At 39.2% G+C, this 21,918-nt stretch overlaps 1 protein-coding gene across 4 annotated transcripts in view; it reads left to right on the top strand.

Moving 5' to 3' along the window:
- The window catches only part of LOC129652806 (complement factor H), a 107,711-nt gene that overhangs the window by 16,111 nt on the left and 69,682 nt on the right, over positions 1–21,918 (top strand). For all 4 annotated transcript variants that reach the window (XM_055581821.1, XM_055581822.1, XM_055581823.1 and 1 more), the window contains exons 4-7: positions 3,068–3,144; positions 8,356–8,547; positions 14,701–14,871; positions 19,145–19,318. In XM_055581821.1, the coding sequence (XP_055437796.1) occupies positions 3,068–3,144; positions 8,356–8,547; positions 14,701–14,871; positions 19,145–19,318 (614 nt within the window). The remainder of the gene's footprint in view (positions 1–3,067; positions 3,145–8,355; positions 8,548–14,700; positions 14,872–19,144; positions 19,319–21,918) is intronic.

Below are 21,918 nucleotides of genomic sequence, written 5' to 3'. Positions count from 1 at the left end.
TCTGAAAATGTAAACTATAATGAAAATGATTATATTTGGATAATATGATCTTCTCCTCAACATTGAAAAATTAAAATGAATTATAATTACTCTGGTAGAGTATAGTTACAGGAGAGTGGGAAAGTTGTACACATTTAAACAAAAATTCTCTGCAATGGGTCCTCACTGCATCCTATTATGTGCAGAATAAGAATTCCATATCTCAGGGGCAGTGGGAATGGTAACAAAATTAGAGAACGTGGATCTATTTTGATAAAACTTTATACAATTTATGAGAAATCAGACTAACTGAACACTGAAATAATAACTATCATTCTTTAAGTTTCCACAATCCGTAAATTACGCTTATCACGCAGACCAAAAATGCTGCTATACTCAAAAGAGGTAACTTTGTGCCTTCTAAGCACCTGCTGCTGCTGCTAAGTCACGTCAGTCGTGTCCGACTCTGTGCGACCCCATAGACAGCAGCCCACCAGGCTCCCCCGTCCCTGGGGATTCTTCAGGCAAGAACACTGGAGTGGGTTGCCATGTCCTTCTCCAATGTAGCAAAGTGAAAAGTGAAAGTGAAGTCGCTCAGTCGTGTCCGACTTTTAGCGACTCCATGGACTGCAGCCTACCAGGCTCCTCCATCCATGGGATTTTCCAGGCAAGAGAACTGGAGTGGGATGCCATTGCCTTCTCCGAAGCACCTGCTGGATTCCCACAACTCAGCTATTCTTAACCCTGTGTTGTGACTTGCTCAGTGTTCTTTCTTTCTTGTGACTCCCAGCACCTTGTTTTGAAGAAAGTTTCATATATAGGAAAACTGAATCATTGTACTTTTATACTACATAAATATACACAGAGTGGAATTTCTTATTCCACAAAGTGGAATCATTCATTCCCCATTTATTTCTTGATTTGAGGCAGTAGAATATTTTAGAGCTTAGGCTTTGAAGTAAGCCCGTATTCCAAAACGCTACCACTTAATAACTATATGTATTTTTAGAAAATAGCTCTTTACTCCAATTTCCTCACTTATAAAAGCAGAAACATATCAAGCGCATCACAGACTTGGTGGCAGAAATAAGTACGGCAGGCTATGAGCAAGCAGGGCGGCGTCTCAGGGTCCCCTCAGTGGGGAACGCGGGGCCGGGGCAGGGGCGGGGGCGGTGGTGGGTGGATTCCCGCGGGCGGGGCAGCGCGGGGCTCAGGTTCCAGAGCGCAGTGGGCAGCGCGGCGTCAGCACAGGGCCCCAGGCTGAGGCGCCCGGGCGGCTATTTTGAGCTGGGAAGCCGTCTGAAGGGCTGGCTCTGCGGCTTCGGTATGCGGGACCCTGTGAGCCTGGTAAAGGAAACTTAGCGCGGAGGGGAAATAAGGTTAGATTTATTCCCCAGGTTCTATTTTCATTCCCCAGAAATTTGAATTTCCGGGGTTAGCCGGTGGCAATAGGAGGATTTGTGTAGAATTTCGCAGAATTCCGGAGAGAGGTTTGGGCGAATGACTGGGTCCCTGGTGGAAAATAGTCAGCAGGAAATGTTCCTCTGTTATTAGGCGGAGCCAATAAAGGAGCCAGAGAAGAACCTTTGACAACCAATTATCTTGTTCCTCCGTGTGACAGGGGCACAGAGTAAAAGTTTGAGTTCAAGTTCCCGTGACTTTCATTTACTCTACTGAAAAGATTTCTTCCCTTAGAGAATTAGGAACAAATCAACCACTATCCAAGAAGGCAAAGTGTTTTTTGAAGGAGAGAGTTTTCTTTTACTTGTGCAACTAGCAGGACAACTCTCATTCAGGGTCAAAGGAAATGTTTGTTCAGGTACAATTCTTTAGAAGTTTTAAAAGAGGCCTTTCTTTCTTTTTTCCCCAAATTCTCTCACTTGTGGTTATCAAAATGCCTTTCCTTATTTATTTTTTGAGTAAAAAAAATTTTTTTTGCTTCCGGTTGTCAAATGTAATAAATTTGAGAAGGATGCTTAAAAAAAAAAAAAAAAAAAAAAAAAAGCTTTGTATTTTGTATGGAGAAGGAAATGGCAACCCACTCCAGTATTCTTGCCTGGAGAATCCCATGGACAGGGCAGCCTGGTGGGCTGCCTCCATGGGGTTGCAAAGAGCCAGACACGACTGAAGTGACTTACCATGCATGCATGCATGCATGCATTGGAAAAGGAAATGGCAACCCACTCCAGTATTCTTGCCTGGAGAATCCCAGGGACAGAGGAGCCTGGTGGGGTGCTGTCTATGGGGTAGTACAGATTCGGACACGACCAACGCGACTTAGCAGCAGCAGCAGCAGTATTTTGTATTGGAATATAGCCATTAACAATGTTGTGATAGTTTCAAGTGCACAGCAAAGGAACTCAGCCATACACATACATGTATCCATTCTCTCCAAACTCCCCTCCCATTCAGGTTGCCACATGACATTGAGCATAGTTCCCTGTGCAAGTACAGCATCTTTGGTTTGAAGCTCAGGCTTGATGAGTTAGTATAATTTCACACTGAATGACTTATGTAAGCGGGCTTGACTTGGTGACCATACTCTGGAAAGCATCACCAGGATGGAGATGGGAGATGGAGACAAGTGCTGACAATAAGCCACACCAAACTATTCTTGCTAGCACTGTCCTTGATAATGTTAAAAAAAAAAAAAAGCACAAAGTGTCCAGAAAATATCACAATCGTGGAGGGTAGGACTATGGATAGAAATATGGAAAAAGAGTGGACTGGGGTAACATGCAGTGAACTGTTGTTTACTGCTTTTATCATGATCTCATGTTTTTATCTTTGTTTTTTTGTGATAGTTCATGGAGCTTATTACATTGTTAAGTGTACCTCATTAACTGACTCAACTGGAAAAATAAAAATGCATAAAACATTAATGAGTTTGTGTCACGAACCAAGAATTTTGATAATTCAAGTCCATGCACCTGAGGGCTTAATTAAGTGCCTTTCCTGAGGAGGGAGGGAAGCATGTGCTCCTATTCATAGTTTTCCTCTAGAATTTCTGGATATTTGAAATGGTATCAAACTTAAAACTGCACATAAACACACATCAGCTCACAATTCTGTTAATTTTGATTTTTAGGTATCAGATGGTGGGTGAGATGAATTTCCGTGAATGTGACACAAATGGATGGACCAATGATATTCCCATATGTGAAGGTAGATGTAGAACTAATTTACAAGTATATTAAAGCATATATTTAAAATATGATTTTTTGGGGGAAATGTCTTATATTAAATATTCTTAAAGTCTATAATTAAATATTTCTTACTCAAATTATTTTTGTGGATTCTACTATAGTACAGATTTGGATCTAATCTTTTATTGCTATGTTGTTAAGTGTTTCAATAACCGAATATAAATACAGGTTCGTCTAATCTAATAGTCGAAGTATTACAGACTAGAAAAAAAAATCTAAGTTTTGTTTTTCCTTTTGGATTCTAACCACTGGGAATAACACACATATCACATTAAAATGAAGATGAGAGTGTCAGCTTTATTAATGAAGGAGCACACAGCCAAATAACCACCCCAATGCAAGGATCTCAGATAAAAGCTTAACTGGAGAACATAGTTTAAACATCTCCTTCCTCCTGCCTGACACGGGGAGTTTTCCTATGATTTTAGTTTACTGAAGAGAGCCAGAAACTAAGGAAGAGCTCTGCCCTTTCTTACTGATCCATAAAGCAAACAGAGAGAATGGAAAATTTGCACATCCTGTTTACCGATTTTAAACCACTGATTACAATCTGTAGTCATCATGAAAATAAGAGTCCCTTTGCTGTCCACCAGAAACTATCACAACATTGTTAATTGACTATACTCCAATATAAAATAAAAAGAATAATCTGTTATCATCATGAAAATAACTTTTCCTAGTTGAATGGTGATGAGTAAGTAGAGAGGAAAAAGAAGAGGTAAATGCAGGGCAGAGAGAGTGGAAGGGAGGAAAGAGAGAAAAAGACAGAAGCAGAGGAAGAAGGAAAGAAGAACAGTGATCACTCAAAATTCCTGTTTTCTGAAAAAGAGTGGGAGATCTTTCATCAACAGAAATGAGAGGAAGGGGATAAATGTTCTAGGGAACATCCATACTGGAATAATCTGGAGTGCTTCTTAAAAACTGAAATTTTTGGATCATAAAGATCGGCTGAATCAGTGTTCCTTGGGTGATAGGGCAGGGAGCTAGCCACAGAGTTTCCATTTAACAAGCATCCTGGGAGATTCTATTCTAAAATAAAGGTTGACTATCTTAAACCTAAGGGATATTGGAAAATGATAAGGAAAATAAAAAAAGTGCTCTAGTTATTTTGATATAGAAGAAGAAGAAAAATTAAAGACTGTTTATTTATTGAAGTACATATATTCAGAAAGTTTGTTTTTATACCTTTTAGGAATACAGCTTTGTATTATTGTGAGACTTAAATGGAAATTTTGTATTTAAGTATCTCCAACTTTATATTTCTCAATTATGTAAGAAATATGAATGAAATGAATGAACTGAAATGTATCAGTTCAATTCAGTTTAGTTGCTCAGTTGTGTCTGACTCTGCGACCCCATGGACTGCAGCACGCCAGGCCTCCCTGTCCATCACCAGCTCCCGGAGTTTACTCAAACTCATCTCCATTGAGTCGGTGATGCCATCTAACCGTCTCATCCTCTGTCATCCCCTTCTCCTCCTGTCCTCAATCTTTCCCAGCATCAGGGTCTTTTCAAATGAGTCAGCTCTTCGCATCAGGTGTTTCAGCTTCAACATCAGTCCTTTCAATGAACATCCAGGACTGACCTCCTTTAGGATGGACTGGTTGAATCTCCTTGTAGTCCAAGGGACTCTCAAGAGTCTTCTCCAACACCACAGTTCAAAAGCATCAATTCTTCGGTGCTCAGCTTTCTTCACACTCCAACTCTCACATCCATACAGGACCACTGGAAAAACCATAGCCTTGACTAGATGGATCTTTGTTAGCAAAGTAATGTCTCTGCTTTTTTTTTTTTTAATTTTATTTTATTTTTAAACTTTACATAAATGTATTAGTTTTGCCAAATATCAAAATGAATCCGCCACAGGTATACACGTGTTCCCCATCCTGAACCCTCCTCCCTCCTCCCTCCCCATACCATCCCTCTGGGTCATCCCAGTGCACTAGCCCCAAGCATCCAGTATCGTGCATCAAACCTGGACTGGCAACTCGTTTCATACATGATATTTTACATGTTTCAATGCCATTCTCCCAAATCTTCCCACCCTCTCCCTCTCCCACAGAGTCCATAAGACTGTTCTATACATCACTGTCTCTTTTGCTGTCTTGTACACAGGGTTATTGTTACCATCTTTCTAAATTCCATATATATGCGTTAGTATACTGTATTGGTGTTTTTCTTTCTGGCTTACTTCACTCTGTATAATAGGCTCCAGTTTCATCCATCTCATTAGAACTGATTCAAATGTATTCTTTTTAATGGCTGAGTAATACTCCATTGTGTATATGTACCATAGCTTTCTTATCCATTTATCTGCTGATGGACATCTAGGTTGCTTTTTAATATGCTATCTAGGTTGGTCATAACTTTACTTCCAAGGTGTAAGCATCTTTTAATTTCATGGCTGCAGCCACCATCTGCAGTGATTTCGAAGCCCCCCAAAAAAGTCAGCCACTGTTTCCACTGTTTCCCCATCTATTTCCCATGAAGTGATGGGACTGGATGCCATGATCTTAGTTTTCTGAATGTTGAGCTTTAAGCCAACTTTTTCACTCTCCTCTTTCATTTTCATCCAGAAGCTTTTTAGTTCTTCTTCACTGTCTGCCATAATGGTGGTGTCATCTGCATATCTGAGGTTATTGATGTTTCTCCCAGCAATCTTGATTCCAGTTTTTGCTTCATACAGCCCAGGGTTTCTCATGATATACTCTGCATGTAAGTTAAATAAAAAGGGTGACAATATACAACCTTGTCGTACTCCTTTTCCTATTTGGAACCAGTCTGTTGTTCCATGTCCAGTTCTAACTGTTGCTTCCTGACCTACATACGGATTTCTCAAGAGGCAGGTCAGGTGGTCTGGTATTCCCATCTCTTTCAGAATTTTCCACAGTTTATTGTGATCCACACAGTCAAAGGCTTTGACATAGTCAATAAAGCAGAAATAGATGTTTTTCTGGAACTCTATTTCTTTTTACATTATCCAGCGGATGTTGGCAATTTGATCTCTGGTTCCTCTGCCTTTTCTAAATCCAGCTTGAACATTTGGAAGTTCACAGTTCACGTATTGCTGAAGACTCACTTGGAGAATTTTGAACATTACTTTGCTAGCATGTGAGATGAGTGCAATTGTGTGGTAGTTTAAGCATTCTTTGGCATTGCCTTTCTTTGGGATTGGAATGAAAACTAACCTTTTCCAGTCCTGTGGCCCCTGTGAATTTTCCAAATTTGCTGGCATATTCAGTGCAGCACTTTCACAGCATCATCTTTTAGTATTTGAAATAGTTCAACTGGAATTCCAACACCTCCACTATCTTTCTTCATAGTGATGCTTCCTAAGGCCCACTTGACTTCCCATTCCAGGATGTTGGCTCTAGGTGAGTGATCATACCATTGTGATTCTGGGTCATGAAGATCTTTTTTGTACAGTTCTTCTGTGTACTCTTGCCACCTCTTCTTAATATCTTCTGCTTCTGTTAGGTCCATTCCATTTCTGTACTTTATTGAGCCCATCTTTGCATGAAATGTTCCCTTGGTATCTCTAATTTTCTTTAAAAGATCTCTAGTCTTTCCATTCTATTATTTTCCTCTATTTCTTTGCACTGGTCACTGAAGAAGGCTTTCTTATCTCCCCATGCTGTTCTTTGGAACTCTGCATTTAAATGGGTATATTTTTCCTTTTCTTCTTTGCTTTTGGCTTCTCTTCTTTTCAAAGCTATTTGTAAGGCTGCCTCAGACAGCCATATTGCTTTTTTGCATTTCTTTTTCTTGGGAATGGTCCTGATCCCTGTCTCCTGTACAATGTCATGAACCTCCATCCATAGTTCATTAGGCACTATATGTCTATCAGATCTAATCCCTTAAATCTATTCTCACTTCCACTGTATAATTATAAGGCATTTGATTTAGGTCATACCTGAATGGTCTAGTGGTTTTCCTTACTTTCTTCAATTTAAGTCTGCATTTGGCAATAAGCTGTTCATGATCTGAGCCACAGTCAATCCCGATCTTCTTTTTGCTGACTGCATAGAGCTTCTCCATCTTTGGCTGCAAATAATCAGTCTGATTTCAGTGCTGGCCATGTGTAGAGTCTTCTCTTGTGTTGTTGGAAGAGGGTGTTTGCTATGACCAGTGTATTCTCTTGGCAAAACTCTATTAGCCTTTTCCCTGCTCCATTCTGTGTCCAAGGCCAAATTTGCCTGCTACTCCAGTTGTTTCTTGACTTCCTACTTTTGCATTCCAGTCCTATAATGAAAAGGCCATCTTTTTTGGGTGTTAGTTCTAGAAGGTCTTGTAGGTCTTCATAGAACTATTTAACTTCAGCTTCTTCAGCATTACTGATTGGGGCCTAGACTTTGATTGCTGTGATATTGAATGGTTTGCCTTGGAAACAAACAGAGATCATTCTGTTGTTTTTGAGATTACATCCAAGTACTACATTTCGGACCCTTTTGTTGACTATGATTGCTATTCCATTTTTTCTAAGGGTTTCCTGCCTATAGTAGTAAATATAATAATCATCTGAGTTAAATTCACTCATTCCCATCCATTTTAGTTGGCTGATTCCTAGAATGTCGACGTTGACTCTTGACATCTCCTATTTGACCACTTCCAATTTGCTTTGATTCATGGACCTAACATTCCAGGTTCCTATGCAATATTGCTCTTTATAGCATCGGACCTTGTTTCTATCACCAGTCACATCCACAGCTGGGTGCTGTTTTTGCTTTGGCTCTGTCCCTTCATTCTTTCTGGAGTTATTTCTCCACTGATCTCCAGTACCATATTGGGTACCTACTGACTGGGGGAATTCATCTTTCAGTATCCTATCTTTTTGCCTTTCCATACTGTTCATGGAAAATATATACACTTTCATTAAAAATGAAAGTGAAAATATATACACTTTCATTACAAATCTCAAGGTAGTAGTGTTTTTTGCTTACTCCCACAGGAAAGAATCAGAGATAAGCTTACTACTATTATTGTTTTTCTTTGTTTTTACTTAGTAGAATTTATTTCTGGCTAACAGTTTTAGCAAATAAACACATCTTTAAAAAAGTAATCTTGCTGTTGGTTATATATATATATGTCAAATTTATATATACTCATTTTTTCATGATAAGGTTTTAAAGTTTTCCAATTTCATTAGAGGAAGTTATGTTTATTTTTTCAGTTGTTAAGTGTTTACCAGTGACAGAACCAGAGAATGGGAAAATTTTCAGTGATGCCCTGGAACCAGACCAAGAATATACCTATGGACAAGTGGTACAGTTTGAGTGTAATTCAGGCTACATGCTGGATGGACCCAAACAAATACATTGCTCAGCAGGTGGTGTTTGGAGTGCAGAAACACCAAAATGTGTAGGTAAGATAAACTTACTTACTGTTGATTTGATTAATTGCATGAGTTTAGTTTGTTTTTTCATGAAAATATACCTTTCAAAACACTGTGCATCCTATAGGATTTGAAAAATACTAACAATTGCTAGCATTTATTCAGCACTTACTACTTTACAGTAGGTGATCTAAACTGTTTACAAGTGTCATCTATTTAACCTTCCAAATGACCATGTGATTTATGTATTGTGTTCATCTCTGTTTCATAATGAGGAAATCATGGTGCAAAGAAATTAAATTGCATGTCCAAAATAATCATGGTGTATATGGTAGAGGTAAGATTCAAACCTAGGTAGCTGCTGCTGGTGCTGCTGCTAAGTTGCTTCAGTTGTGTCTGACTCTGTGCGACCCAATGGATGGCACCCACCAGGCTCCCCCGTCCTTGGGATTCTCCAGGCAAGAGTACTGGAGTGGGGTGCCATTGCCTTCTCTCAAATCTAGGTTATATGACACTAAAGTCCATTCTCATAACCATAATTAAAGTGTAGTTGACTCATGACTAAAGTAAAAGCATTTCTGCTACAAGTTTTTTTTTTTTTTTTAATTTTATTTTATTTTTAAACTTAACATAACTGTATTAGATTTGCCAAATATCAAAATGAATCCGCCACAGGTATACATGTGTTCCCCATCCTGAACCCTCCTCCCTCCTCCCTCCCCATTCCATCCCTCTGGGTCGTCCCAGTGCACCAGCCCCAAGCATCCAGTATCGTGCATCGAACCTGGACTGGCAACTCATTTCATACATGATATTTTACATGTTTCAATGCCATTCTCCCAAATCTTCCCACCCTCTCCCTCTCCCACAGAGTCCATAAGACTGTTCTATACATCAGTGTCTCTTTTGCTGTCTCGTACACAGGGTTATTGTTACCATCTTTCTAAATTCCATATATATGCGTTAGTATACTGTATTGGTGTTTTTCTTTCTGGCTTACTTCACTCTGTATAATAGGCTCCAGTTTCATCCACCTCATTAGAACTGATTCAAATGTATTCTTTTTAATGGCTGAATAATACTCCATTGTGTATATGTACCACAGCTTTCTTATCCATTCATCTGCTGATGGACATCTAGGTTGCTTCCATGTCCTGGCTATTATAAACAGTGCTGCGATGAACATTGGGGTACTCGTGTCTCTTTCCCTTCTGGTTTTCTCAGTGTGTATGCCCAGCAGTGGGATTGCTGGATCATAAGGCATGTCTATTTCCAGTTTTTTAAGGAATCTCCACACTGTTCTCCATAGTGGCTGTACTAGTTTGCATTCCCACCAACAGTGTAAGAGGGTTCCCTTTTCTCCACACCCTCTCCAGCATTTATTACTTGTAGACTTTTGGATCGCAGCCATTCTGACTGGTGTGAAATGGTACCTTAAAACTCTAAAAGGTCATTTTATATTTGAAAAACTAAACATTCAATGTTTATCTCTACTGATGTATCATGATGACATTCTGTCTTTGAATAACACTTCTAAAAGTGGCCGTTTTATACTTGCACTGGAAGTTTAGTATAAATATTACTGATCTGAATTGAATCCACTAAATAAATTTTTGTCTTTAAAAAAAAGTTCTATAGTAACCTGTAAGCCAGCATTTCTTTAGTCGTAATACTGCTGACCTTGGCCTCATGACCAATATGATGATTTTGTTGTTGTTTAGTTGCTCAGTAGTGTCCAACTCTTTGCAACCCCATGAATTGCAATGCACCAGGTTTCCCTGTCCTTCACTATGTCCCAGAGTTTGCTCAAACACATGACCATTGAGTCAGTGATGCCATCCAATCATCTCATCCTCTGTTGCCCCGTTTTCCTCCTGCCCTAAATTTTCCCCAGCATCAGAGGTTTGTCCCAATGAGTCGGCTCTTTGCATCAGGTGGCCAAAGTATTGGAAGGTCAGCATTGGCATCAATCCTTCCAATGAATATTCAGGACTGATTTCCTTTAGGATTGACTGGTTTGATTTCCTTGCAGTCCAAGGGACTCTCAAGAGTCTTCTAGCACCACAGTTTGAAAGCATCAGTTCTTTGGCACTCAGCCTTCTTTGTGGTCCTGCTCTCACATGCATACATGAGTAGTGGAAAACATCATAACTTTGGCATTACAGACCTTTTTTTGGCAAAGTGATGATTCTGCTTTTTAATACACTGCTTAGGTTTGTCATAGCTTTTCTTCCAAGGAGCAAGAGCCTTTTAATTTTATGGCTGCAGTCACCCTCTGCAGTGATTTTGGAGCCCAAGAAAATGAAATCTGACAGTTTCCACCTTTTCCCCATCTATTTGCCATGAAGTGATGAGACTATATGCCATGATCTTCATTATTTGAATGCTGAGTTTTAAGCCAGCTTTTTCACTCTCCTCTCTCACTTTCCTCAAGAGGTTCTTTAGTTCCTCTTTGCTTTCTGCCATTATAGTGACATCATCTATGTATCTGAGGTTGTTGATATTTCTCCCAGCAATCTTGATTCTAGCTTGTGTTTCATCCAGCCCAGCAGTTTGCATAATGTACTCTGCATGTAAGTTAAATTAACAGGGTGACAGTATACAGCCTTGACATACTCCTTTCTCAATTTTGAACCAGTCAGTTGTTCCATGTCCAGTTCTAACTATTGCTTCTTGTCCTGCATACTGGTTTCCCAGGAGGCAGGTAAGATGGTCAGGCGTTCCCAACTCTTGAAGAATTTTCCACAGTTTGTTGTGATCCACATAGTCAAAGGCTTTAGAATAGTCAATGAAGCAGAAATAGATGTTTTTTCTGGAGTTCCCTTTATTTTTCTATGATCCAGCAGATGCTGATTTGATCTCTGGTTTCTCTGCTTTTTCTAAATCCAGCTGTACATCTGGGGGTTCTTGGTTCAAATATTATTGAAACTTAGCTTGAAGGATTTTGAGTATTACCTTGCTTGCATGTTAATGAGTACAATTGTATGGTAGCTTGAACATTCTTTGGCATTGCCCTTCTTTGGGATTAGAATGAAAGCTGAACTTTTCTGGTCCTGTGCCACTCCTGAGTTTTCCAAAGTTGCTGGCATATTGAGTGCAGCCCTTCAACAGCATTATCTTTCAGGATTTGAAATAGCTTAGCTGAAATTCCATCACCTCCACTAGTTTTGTTTGTAGCAAGGCTTTCTAAGGCCCACTTGACTTCATACTCCAGGATGTCTGACTGTAGGTGAGTGACCACACAATTGTGGTTATCTGGGTCACTGAGATCTTTTTTGTACAATTCTGTGTATTCTTGCCACCTCTTCTTAATCTCTTCTGCTTCTGTTAGGTCTTTCCTGTTTTTCTCCTTTATTGTGCCTATCTTTGTGTGAAATGTTTCCTTGAGAACCTCATGATGATTTTTGCTTTTGTCATAATGTATTATGTCTAATTTATTTAAAATTACCATACCTTTTTTTTTTTTTACCAATACTTGTTTGGGAGAAATTTCTATCATATATTTTTTAACATTATCTAATTTCCCCAAATGATTTACATTTTCTTAGTCTAGTCTGTCTTACAGTGAGATACAAAGAGAAGTGTTCCTCTTCCTAGAAAGTCCTTTTTACAAAACTATTTCGAGTTAATAAAGATGAACATATTTATATGCAGTGTAGCAGTTACATATGCTCTAGAGATCATGTGGTGGGACTTGTGATTTAGTTGCTGAGTTGTGTCTGACTCTTGCAACCCCGTGGACTGTAGCCAGTAGGCTCCTCTGTCCGTGGGATTTCCAGGCAAGAATACTGGAGTGGGTTGACATTCTGTTCTCCAGGGAATCTTTCTGACCCAGGATCCAACTTGGGTCTCCTGCATTGCAGGCAGGTTCTTTACCAACTGAGCCAACAGGGAAGCTCTAGAGGATCATGGGTGGGGTTTATTTTTTGCATACGTTTCTGTGGTTAGTGAAATCTATCAGAAATGACTGATGCAAAACATGTCTTAAAGGAAGAATGAGAATCTTTAGATGAATTGAGGCAGGGAAAAGCAAACCAGTCGGATGGAGTGGAAGGGGCAGTGGCTTTGAGGTCTCTCTGAGCATGAAGCCCCTTGTTCCCATTGTTCTCAGGGGCCTTAATGTAGGATGCAGGCCGAGAAGAAGTCAGTGATGGAGAGAATATGGGCAGTCCAAGGTTCTGAGGGGTGGCACACACCATGCTGAAGGATTAGGCTTTTATGCAGACTAGTTTGGGAATCAATGCAGCATTTTAAGTGACAGGAAAAATATCATTAAGTTGCAAACAGGAAAGAAAAGATTGAGATGAAGGGAGAATAGAATCTGGGAAATTAGTCACTGTTGCTGGAATCCCAGGGGAAATTGTTTGAGAGAGGACAGTGTGAAAGATGATGGCCAGCTTTTGTTTGTTTGTTTGTTTTTGACAGAAACTTGAAGGGATGGCAATCACAAGAGCTGGTCAGTTGCTTTTTGGAGATGCAATACAACAAGTTAAATTAATTTCTTTGATAAAGTATTTTGTTAATAATTACTCTATTATCAAGAACAAAAAAATATATATAATTTTTACAGATCACTGAAATTATGTATCAAATTTTACCTACTTTTTAAAAAAATATGGTATTTTAATTACATAGCAGAACTACATGAGTTCATGTAAGTTGAATGCAATATCTGTGATACAATTCCTTCATAAAAATTCCTTAGTTATTTCTACGTAAATTATTTCCATGAGAATGTTTTCCCTAAAAAAACACATATATTCTCCTTGAGTATATTGATTTTTACTTTCCCATTATATGCAAGTGTTAGAACACTTATTTGGAGAAGGAAATGGCAACCCACTCCAGTGTTCTTGCCTGGAGAATCCCAGGGAGGGCGGAGCCTGGCTGCCGTCTATGGGGTCGCACAGAGTTGGACACGGCTGAAGCGCCTTGGCAGCAGCAGAACACTTATTAAGTGCCTCAGCAGTGCAACTGGAAACATTATTTGGTATAAGAATATTGAATGATATGAGAAAAGTTCATTATGTATTGCTAATTATTATTTTTTTAAAGCAAATTTAAATGATTTGGAATTGAGTTCACATATTTTTTTGACTTTTGATTATGTTTGAAAATTTTTATAAAAAGCTTTTAAAAAATGATACATGTAGAAGAGGCTTATGCACTGTCATATGGAGTGAAGTAAGTCAGAAAGAAAATCAAGTATTGTGTATTAACACATATATGTAGAATCTGAAAAAATTGGTAGAGATGATCTCATTTACAAAGGTGAAACAGAGACACAGATGTAGAGAACAAACGTATGGATACCAAGGGGGAAGGGGGAGTGGGATGAATTGTAAGACTGGGATAGACATATATAGAGATATTATTGATACTATGTATAAAATAGAAAATTAATGAGAACCTACTGTATAGCACAGGGAACTCGGTGCTCTGTGGAGACACAAATGGAAAGGAAATCCAAAAAAGAAGGGATATACGTATACATATAGTTCATTAACTGTGCTGTACAGTAGAAACTAACACAGCACTGTGAAGCAAATAAACACCAATAAAAATTAGGAAAAATAAAAATAAAAACAAAGCCTAGAAAAAGTTGAAAAAAAGAGAAAGGCATTAAGTACATAATGTTTTCTAGCTTTCTACAAATGAAGGACAGGAGGCAACATAAATATTTAGTAATACCATTTCCCACAGCTCTAGAAATTGATGTTCAGATTCATTCAAAATACTATAATATATAAAATGCTTAAGTTACGACAAGTAACTTCTTTATATATCATTAATCTAAAATAAAGCAAAATATATGGAAAACCAGGATACATATGAATAGGCTGTTTTACATAAATCACAATGAAACTACTTCGGTATTCAGTTTTACATATATAGCTGATGAAGTTACTAGACATTATTTATGTCAAGAAGACTAATTTATTCCCCCAACTAAATAAATCAGCAAAAAGATTTAAATCAGAATTTTAACTTTCTTCCAAAAATGAATGTTAAAAACAACTGATAAATTATTCATCAAGCATTCAAGTCAAAACAGGACTTTGTTTGGTGGCCTAATTTACTTAATGGAATGGAAACAAAAGTTTTATCTTTATATAACTTATATCTGGGACACAGTACTTTGACATATAATGGGCATTTTGAAATTTAATCCCTTTTGTTTAGAAATTTTCTGCAAAACACCAGTCATTTTAAATGGACAAGCTGTACTTCCAAAGGCAACCTATAAGGCAAATGAACGAGTTCAATACAGATGTGCAGCCGGTTTTGAATATGGTCAGAGAGGAGATACAGTATGCACTAAATCTGGATGGACTCCAGCTCCTACTTGTATAGGTAATGTTACATTTCTTTTATATCTTTTGCTGAATATTTTACCAGTTGCTTTAACTCAAATACTCCTTACCATTAAGCAGTTTATTTTTTCTGAAAATGGAGTATTGATGTTTATTTATTGCTGTTTAGTTGAAGTCATGTCTGACTCCTTTGAGATCCTATGGACTGTAGCCCACCAGGCTCCTCTGTCCTTGGGATTTCCCAGGAAACAATACTGGCATGGATTGGCACTCCCTTCTCCAGGGGATCTTCCTGACCTAGGGACTGAACCTCTGTCTCCTCCATTGGATTCTTTACCACTGAGCCACCTGGAAAGCATGACTTAAAAAAAAAAAAGATTATTGCAAATTGATCCTTGTTGTGTACTAGCAAAGTTGATATAAATGACTGAGTAGAACTTTATAAATCAGAAAGGACTATGTCAAGGAGTAGCACACTATTGTTGTGTACACACAGTTGTTGTGCAGTCATGAAGTTGTGTCCAACTCTTTGCAACCCCATAAATGGCAGCATGCCAGGTTTCCCTGTCCTTCACTATCTCCCAGAGTTTGCTCGGACTCATGTCTATTGAGTTAGTGATGCCATTCAACCATCTCATCCTCTGTTGTTCCCTTCTCCCCCCACCTTCAATCTTCCCCAGCATCAGAGTCTTTTCTAGTGAGTCAGCTCTTTGCATCAGATGGCCAAAGCATTGGAACTTCAGCTTCAGCTTCAGTCCTTCCAATGAATATTCAGGGTTGATTTCCTTTAGGATTGACTGGTTTGATCTCCTTGCTACCCAAGAGTCTCTCAAGAGTCTTCTCCAGCACCACAGTTTGAAAGTATCAGTTCTTTGGTGCTCAGCCTTCTTTATGGTCCAACTCTCTCATCTGTATATGACTACAGGAAAAACCATAGCCTTGACTAGACAGACCTCTGTTGGCAAAGTAATGTCTCTGATTTTTAATATGCTGCCTAGGTTTGTCATAACTTTTCTTTGAAGGAGTAAGCGTCTTTTAATTTCATGGCTGCAGTCACCATCTGCAGTGATTTTGGAGCCCAAGACTATAAATTCTGCCACTGCTTCCAGTTTTTCTCCTCTATTTGCCATGAAATGATGGGACCGATTGGCATGATCTTAGTTTTTTGAATGTTGAATTTTAAGCCAGCTTTTTTACTCTCCTTTTTCACTTTCATCAAGAGGCTCTTTAGTTCCTCTTTGCGTTGTGCCATTAGGGTGCTATCGTCTGCATATCTGAGGTTATTGATATTTCTCCTGGCAATCTTGATGCCAGCTTGTGATTCATCCAGTCCAGCAATTCACATGATGTACTCTGTATAGAAGTTAAATTAGCACGGTGACAATATACAGCCTTGATGTACTCCTTTCTAAAATTTGAACCAGTTTGTTGTCCCATGTCTGGTTCACGCCATAGCGCCAGGTCAAATCCAGCCTGTTCCTTTTTGTAAACTAAGACTTACTGGAATAGAGACATGCCCATTCCTTATATGTATTGTCTATGGCTACTTCAGGGCAAAGGCTAATAGAGTTTTGCCAAGAGAATGCACTGGTCATAGCTAACACCCTCTTCCAACAACACAAAAGAAGACTCTACACATGGACATCACCAGATGGTCAATACCGAAATCAGATTGATTATATTCTTTGCAGCCAAAGATGGAGAAGCTCTATACAGTCAGCAAAAACAAGACCGGGGCTGACTGTGGCTCAGATCATGAACTCATTATTGCCAAATTCAGACTTAAATTGAAGAAAGTAGGGAAAACCACTAGACCATTAAGGTATGACTAAAATCAAATCCCTTATGATTATACAGTGGAAGTGAGAAATAGATTTAAGGGACTAGATCTGATAGAGTGCCTGATGAACTATGGACTGAGTTTCGTGACATTGTACAGGAGACAGGGATCAAGACCATCCCCATGGAAAAGAAATTCAAAAAAGCAAAATGGCTGTTTGGGGAGGCCTTAGAAATAACTATGAAAAGAAGAGAAGTGAAAAGCAAAGGAGAAAAGGAAAGATAAAGCATCTGAATGCAGAGTTCCAGAGAATAGCAAGGAGAGATAAGAAAGCCTTCCTCAGCGATCAATGCAAAGAAATAGAGGAAGACGACAGAATGGGAAAGACTGGCGATCTCTTCAAGAAAATTAGATACCAAGGGAACATTTCATGCAAAGATGGCCTTGATAAAGGACAGAGATGGTATGGACCTAACAGAAGTGGAAGATATTAAGAAGAGGTGGCAAGAATACACAGAAGAACTATACAAAAAAGATCTTCACGACGAAGATAATCACGATGGTGTGATCACTCACCTAGAGCCAGACACCCTGGAATGTGAAGTCAAGTGGGCCTTAGAAAGCATCACTACGAACAAAGCTAGTGGAGGTGATGGAATTCCAGTTGAGCTGTTTCAAATCCTGAAAGATGATGCTGTGAAAGTGCTACACTCAATATGCCAGCAAATATGGAAAACTCAGCAGTGGCCACAGGACTGGAAAAGATCAGTTTTCATTCTAATCCCAAAGAAAGGCAATGCCAAAGAATGCTCAAACTACCACACAATTGCACTCTTCTCACACGCTAGTAAAGTAATGCTCAAAATTCTCCAAGCCAGGCTTCAGCAATATGTGAACCATGAACTTCCAGATGTTCAAGCTGGTTTTAGAAAAGGCAGAGGAACCAGAGATAAAATTGCCAACATCCGCTGGATCATGGAAAAAGCAAGAGAGTTTCAGAAAAACATCTATTTCTGCTTTATTGACTATGCCAAAGCCTTTGACTGTGTGGATCACAATAAACTGTGGAAAATTCTGAAAGAGATGGGAATACCAGACCACCTGACCTGCCTCTTGAGAAATCCGTATGTAGGTCAGGAAGCAACAGTTAGAACTGGACATGGAACAGCAGACTGGTTCCAAATAGGAAAAGGAGTATATCAAGGCTGTATATTGCCACCCTGATTATTTAACTTATATGCAAAGTACATCATGAGAAACACTGGGCTGGAAGAAACACAAGCTGGAATCAGGATTGCCAGGAGAATTATCAGTAACACCAGATATGCAGATGACACCACCCTTATGGCAGAAAGTGAAGAGGAACTAAAAAGCCTCTTGATGAAAGTGAAAGAGGAGAGTGGAAAAGTTGGCTGAAAGCTCAACATTCAGAAAACTAAGATCCTGGCATCTGGTCCCATCACTTCATGGTGAATAGATGGGGTGGCATCCCTGACTCCATGGACATGAGTTTGAGTGAACTCTGGGAGTTGGTGATGAACAGGAAGGCCTGGTGTGCTGCAGTTCATGGGGTTACAGAGTCGGACACAACTGAGCGACTGAACTGACTGATGTCTACTTCTTCCCTACAATGGTGGAGCTCAGTATTTACGATAGACACCTTTCACCTGAGTCTTTATGTGAAAGAGGAGTTTTTAAACCTGGATTAGGTTATTTTATTACAATAAGAATAATGTATTCCAAAATCTTAGTGGCTTAAAAAACTAAGGTTTATTTTCTATGTATGTGCACTTCCAACCTTCATTGGAACCTGCATCTGCTATGTCTCTTGCCTTGGCAGGTAGATTCCTTACCACTTGTGCCAACTGGGAAGCCCATTGTATTAGATATATAGTCTTAATTAACAAAATTCCCGGAAAACATAGATCAGGAGGGACCCTCCTCATTATTTTAATTGTCCGAATCAGGGAATGGAGATATGACCTTCCGTGTTCTTTTTTAATCACTGTAGCTGTGGGAAAGAGAACATGAAAATTCAATGACTTTTTCAACTCCCTCCCTCTCTAAAGGAAAACATTACTCCCACATTCATTTCATTGTCCTTTGCAATCCCTGTATTTAAGTCTACTTCAAAAGGACAGGGTGTGCTATTGCAACAAGTGTCTGGAGGGAGGAGAATATTTTACAGCAGTACTTGTGAGAAATACAGAAGCCGAGAAACTTGCAGAAAGTGGAAAGAATAGCTGAAGTGATACATCATGAATTCTTTGCCAGATGTGGAATATCATGAAGAGTGTGTTGACTGTGGAGAAAGAGAGTTCAAGAGTACCTAGGGTACAGATACATCAGATGAGAAACACAATGAAGGGAAATGTAAGTGATACAGCAGGAGGGGTATGAGGCTGTGCTCATTTTACTGACTTTTGTGCTGTACGAAGAACAAATTAATAACATCCACTTTTATATTTTTATATAATTGATTATTTTAATGGATGTGATTTCTATATTGTGAACATACCTTTTGTCTTTTCAGAAATAATATGTGATCCTCCTCGTATTCCAAACGGTGTGTACAGACCTGAATTAAGCAAATACAGAGGTCAAGATAAAATCACTTATGAGTGTAAAAAGGGTTTTTTTCCCGAGATACGTGGAACTGATGCAACGTGTACCAGAGATGGCTGGGCACCTGTTCCGAGATGTGCCTGTATGTTCCATTCATATCTTGACCTTCTTCTTAATTGCGAAATTTCTTTCTCTTAAACATACAACAGTGGGGCACCATGCCCTATGCAGTATGGCAAATCCAAGTATCCACCCTACTGTGTATGGTAATTTGGGGCTTTTAGAGGCATTATTTGCTTCTTGAAGTAGGCAATTCTAATAAGGAATAAAAACATTTTTGTAAACTAAAAACTCTTTACATTTTTGCCACTCAAAGATAAAATATGGCTGTGTTTTTGAATATATAAATCTCTAACAACCTACTCCACTATTCTTGCCTGGAGAATCCCATGGACAGAGAAGCTTGGCAGGATATAGTCCACAGGTGATCACAAAGAACTAGATATGACAGAAGTGAATTAGCATGCAAAATAATTGTAATACTGGATCTAAGTCATTAAGTAAAAATAACATCACATAGCACCTATTGTTTTAGATGCCCGCATGCATGCATGCTAAATTCCTCAGTCATGTCTGACTCTTTGCCACCCTATGGACTGTAGCCCACCAGGCTTCGCTGTCCATGGGATTTTCCAGGCAAGAATGCTGGAGTGCCTTCTTCCAGGTGTTCTTCTCAACTCAGGGATTGAAACCTGCATGTACTATGTCTCCTGCATTGGCAGGCGGCTTCTTTATCACTTGGGCTCACTGGGAAGCCATTGTATTAGATACATAGTCAAATTAACACGTTTCCCAGAAAACGTTTTGGCTTAGGACAACAACCCTCCATATTCTTAGAGCTCCTGTGGGTCAGGAATGAGGAAGGGCCTACACTGTCTGGTTCTGAATCACTATGCATGGGTGGCAGTCAGGGTATTGACCTGGGCCACTGTCACCTGGAGGCTCAGCTGGGCTGGAGGCTTTGCTTCCAGGTTGGCTCACTCTCCTGGCTTTGTGGGGAGGCCTCAGTACCTGACCAGCTGGGCGTCTCTGCAGGTCACTTGAGAGACAGCTAGCTTTTCTCAGGGGCAGTGACCCCAGAGAGGGAGGAGGAAGCCTCCACACCAGGTATGACTTGGTCACACACTGTCATGTCAGTCATGTGTATTCTTTAGAAATGGACACTAAGTCCTGCACACTCAGTGGTGAGTACTTAGGTTCTGTTTGAAGAGAGGAGTGTGGAAGGCGTTGTGGACTTTCCTAAAACCGTAAAATATAGAAAAACATCAGGTCAGCTGAACAGAGTATTTTCTGGGGATGCTTCCTTTACTCCTCAACTTCCTCTAAGTTGCCTCTAAACAATCTTCTTTCTAACAGTACACTGTAAAATTTCAGCATACTTAAACCAGTTATTCCATGAAAGAAAACTGTAATGATATAAAACAGTTCAGTGACCTTAATGGTAATTCCGAGCATACATTTAAAATGAATTTTCAAAGCATAAGTTCCATTAAAATGAAGGTATTAGCAGTATGAAACAGATTTTAATCTGCATAAGAATTTTAGGAAAAATATTTCATCTTGTTTAAGATGGATTTATGAAAATGGTGCTGTGTGCTTAGTCGCTCAATCATGTACAACTTTTTGTGATCCTTTGGACTATAGCCTACCAGGATCCTCTGTCTGTGGAATTCTCCAGGCAAGAATACTGCAGTGGGTTGCCATTTCCTTCTCCAGGGGAATCTTTCTGACCCACAGATGAAACCTGCATCTCCTGTGTCTGCTGCATTGCAGATGGATTCTTCACCAATGAGCCATAGGGAAGCCCTTTGAAAATGGTAGATCAACCCAATTCTATTTATATCACAACAAGGTTATCCCACAAGGGACCTTGTGAAGTTCTTGTGGACAACATGAGGAAACTATTTAAACAGTTTATCAATATTCATAGTTTCATTTAATGAGCTGATTATCAGATGCAGGACTTTGTTCTCAGGCCCGTTCCTTTCCTCTTTTGTATCATCAGCTAGTTTAATGCTGCAAAGGAGATGCATCTGGAATGATACACAGGTGCTGATAGTGAACCTATATTGGGACAGATTCATCCCTCAGAACGACTCCCATGTGTGAGGTTGGACCTAATAACATGAAATTTAAAACTTAAATTTAAAAATTATAAGATCCCGGGCCTGGATCTTTGGAGTAAGTTGCAGAGGTACAGAAAGACTAGAAACACTTTAAAACTTGGTGAATACTTTTCATCAATGTTGAGATCAATCTGAGCCAACATTATGATGGACAGCCAAGCCTGCTCATGAGACCTGAACCTGGGTTGATAGAGTGTAAGAGAAGAATGAGGCTGTTCTGAGTCCTGACAAAGTCAATGCCATTCCAACTATAGTGGACTATTATATGTGCTTCAATAAATGATCTGGTTAGAGAGACAAAGACAGATTCACATTTGCGCAAATAAAAGAGAGGAGGAAAATAGCTCAGGCCAGTGATAGTAATGATGCTTACTTTTAATTATGCCCTCTTTGTGTACCTTTTGGAAGTGAGTGTCAGAGGATTATTTTACTGTATTCATATTCTATGATGCATCAAAATGATAAATGTACTAGTTCTGAAATCAGATCATCAGAACTCAAATCTCTCCTCTACAACATAATGACAAAGCTAATTGAGTTCTTTTCACTTGGTTCT

This window comes from Bubalus kerabau, chromosome 5 (assembly GCF_029407905.1).
Source record: "Bubalus kerabau isolate K-KA32 ecotype Philippines breed swamp buffalo chromosome 5, PCC_UOA_SB_1v2, whole genome shotgun sequence".
Classification (NCBI taxonomy): Eukaryota; Metazoa; Chordata; class Mammalia; order Artiodactyla; family Bovidae; genus Bubalus; species Bubalus kerabau.
Note: the sequence above shows the minus strand (reverse complement) of the source record. Positions and strands in the feature narration are given on the sequence as shown.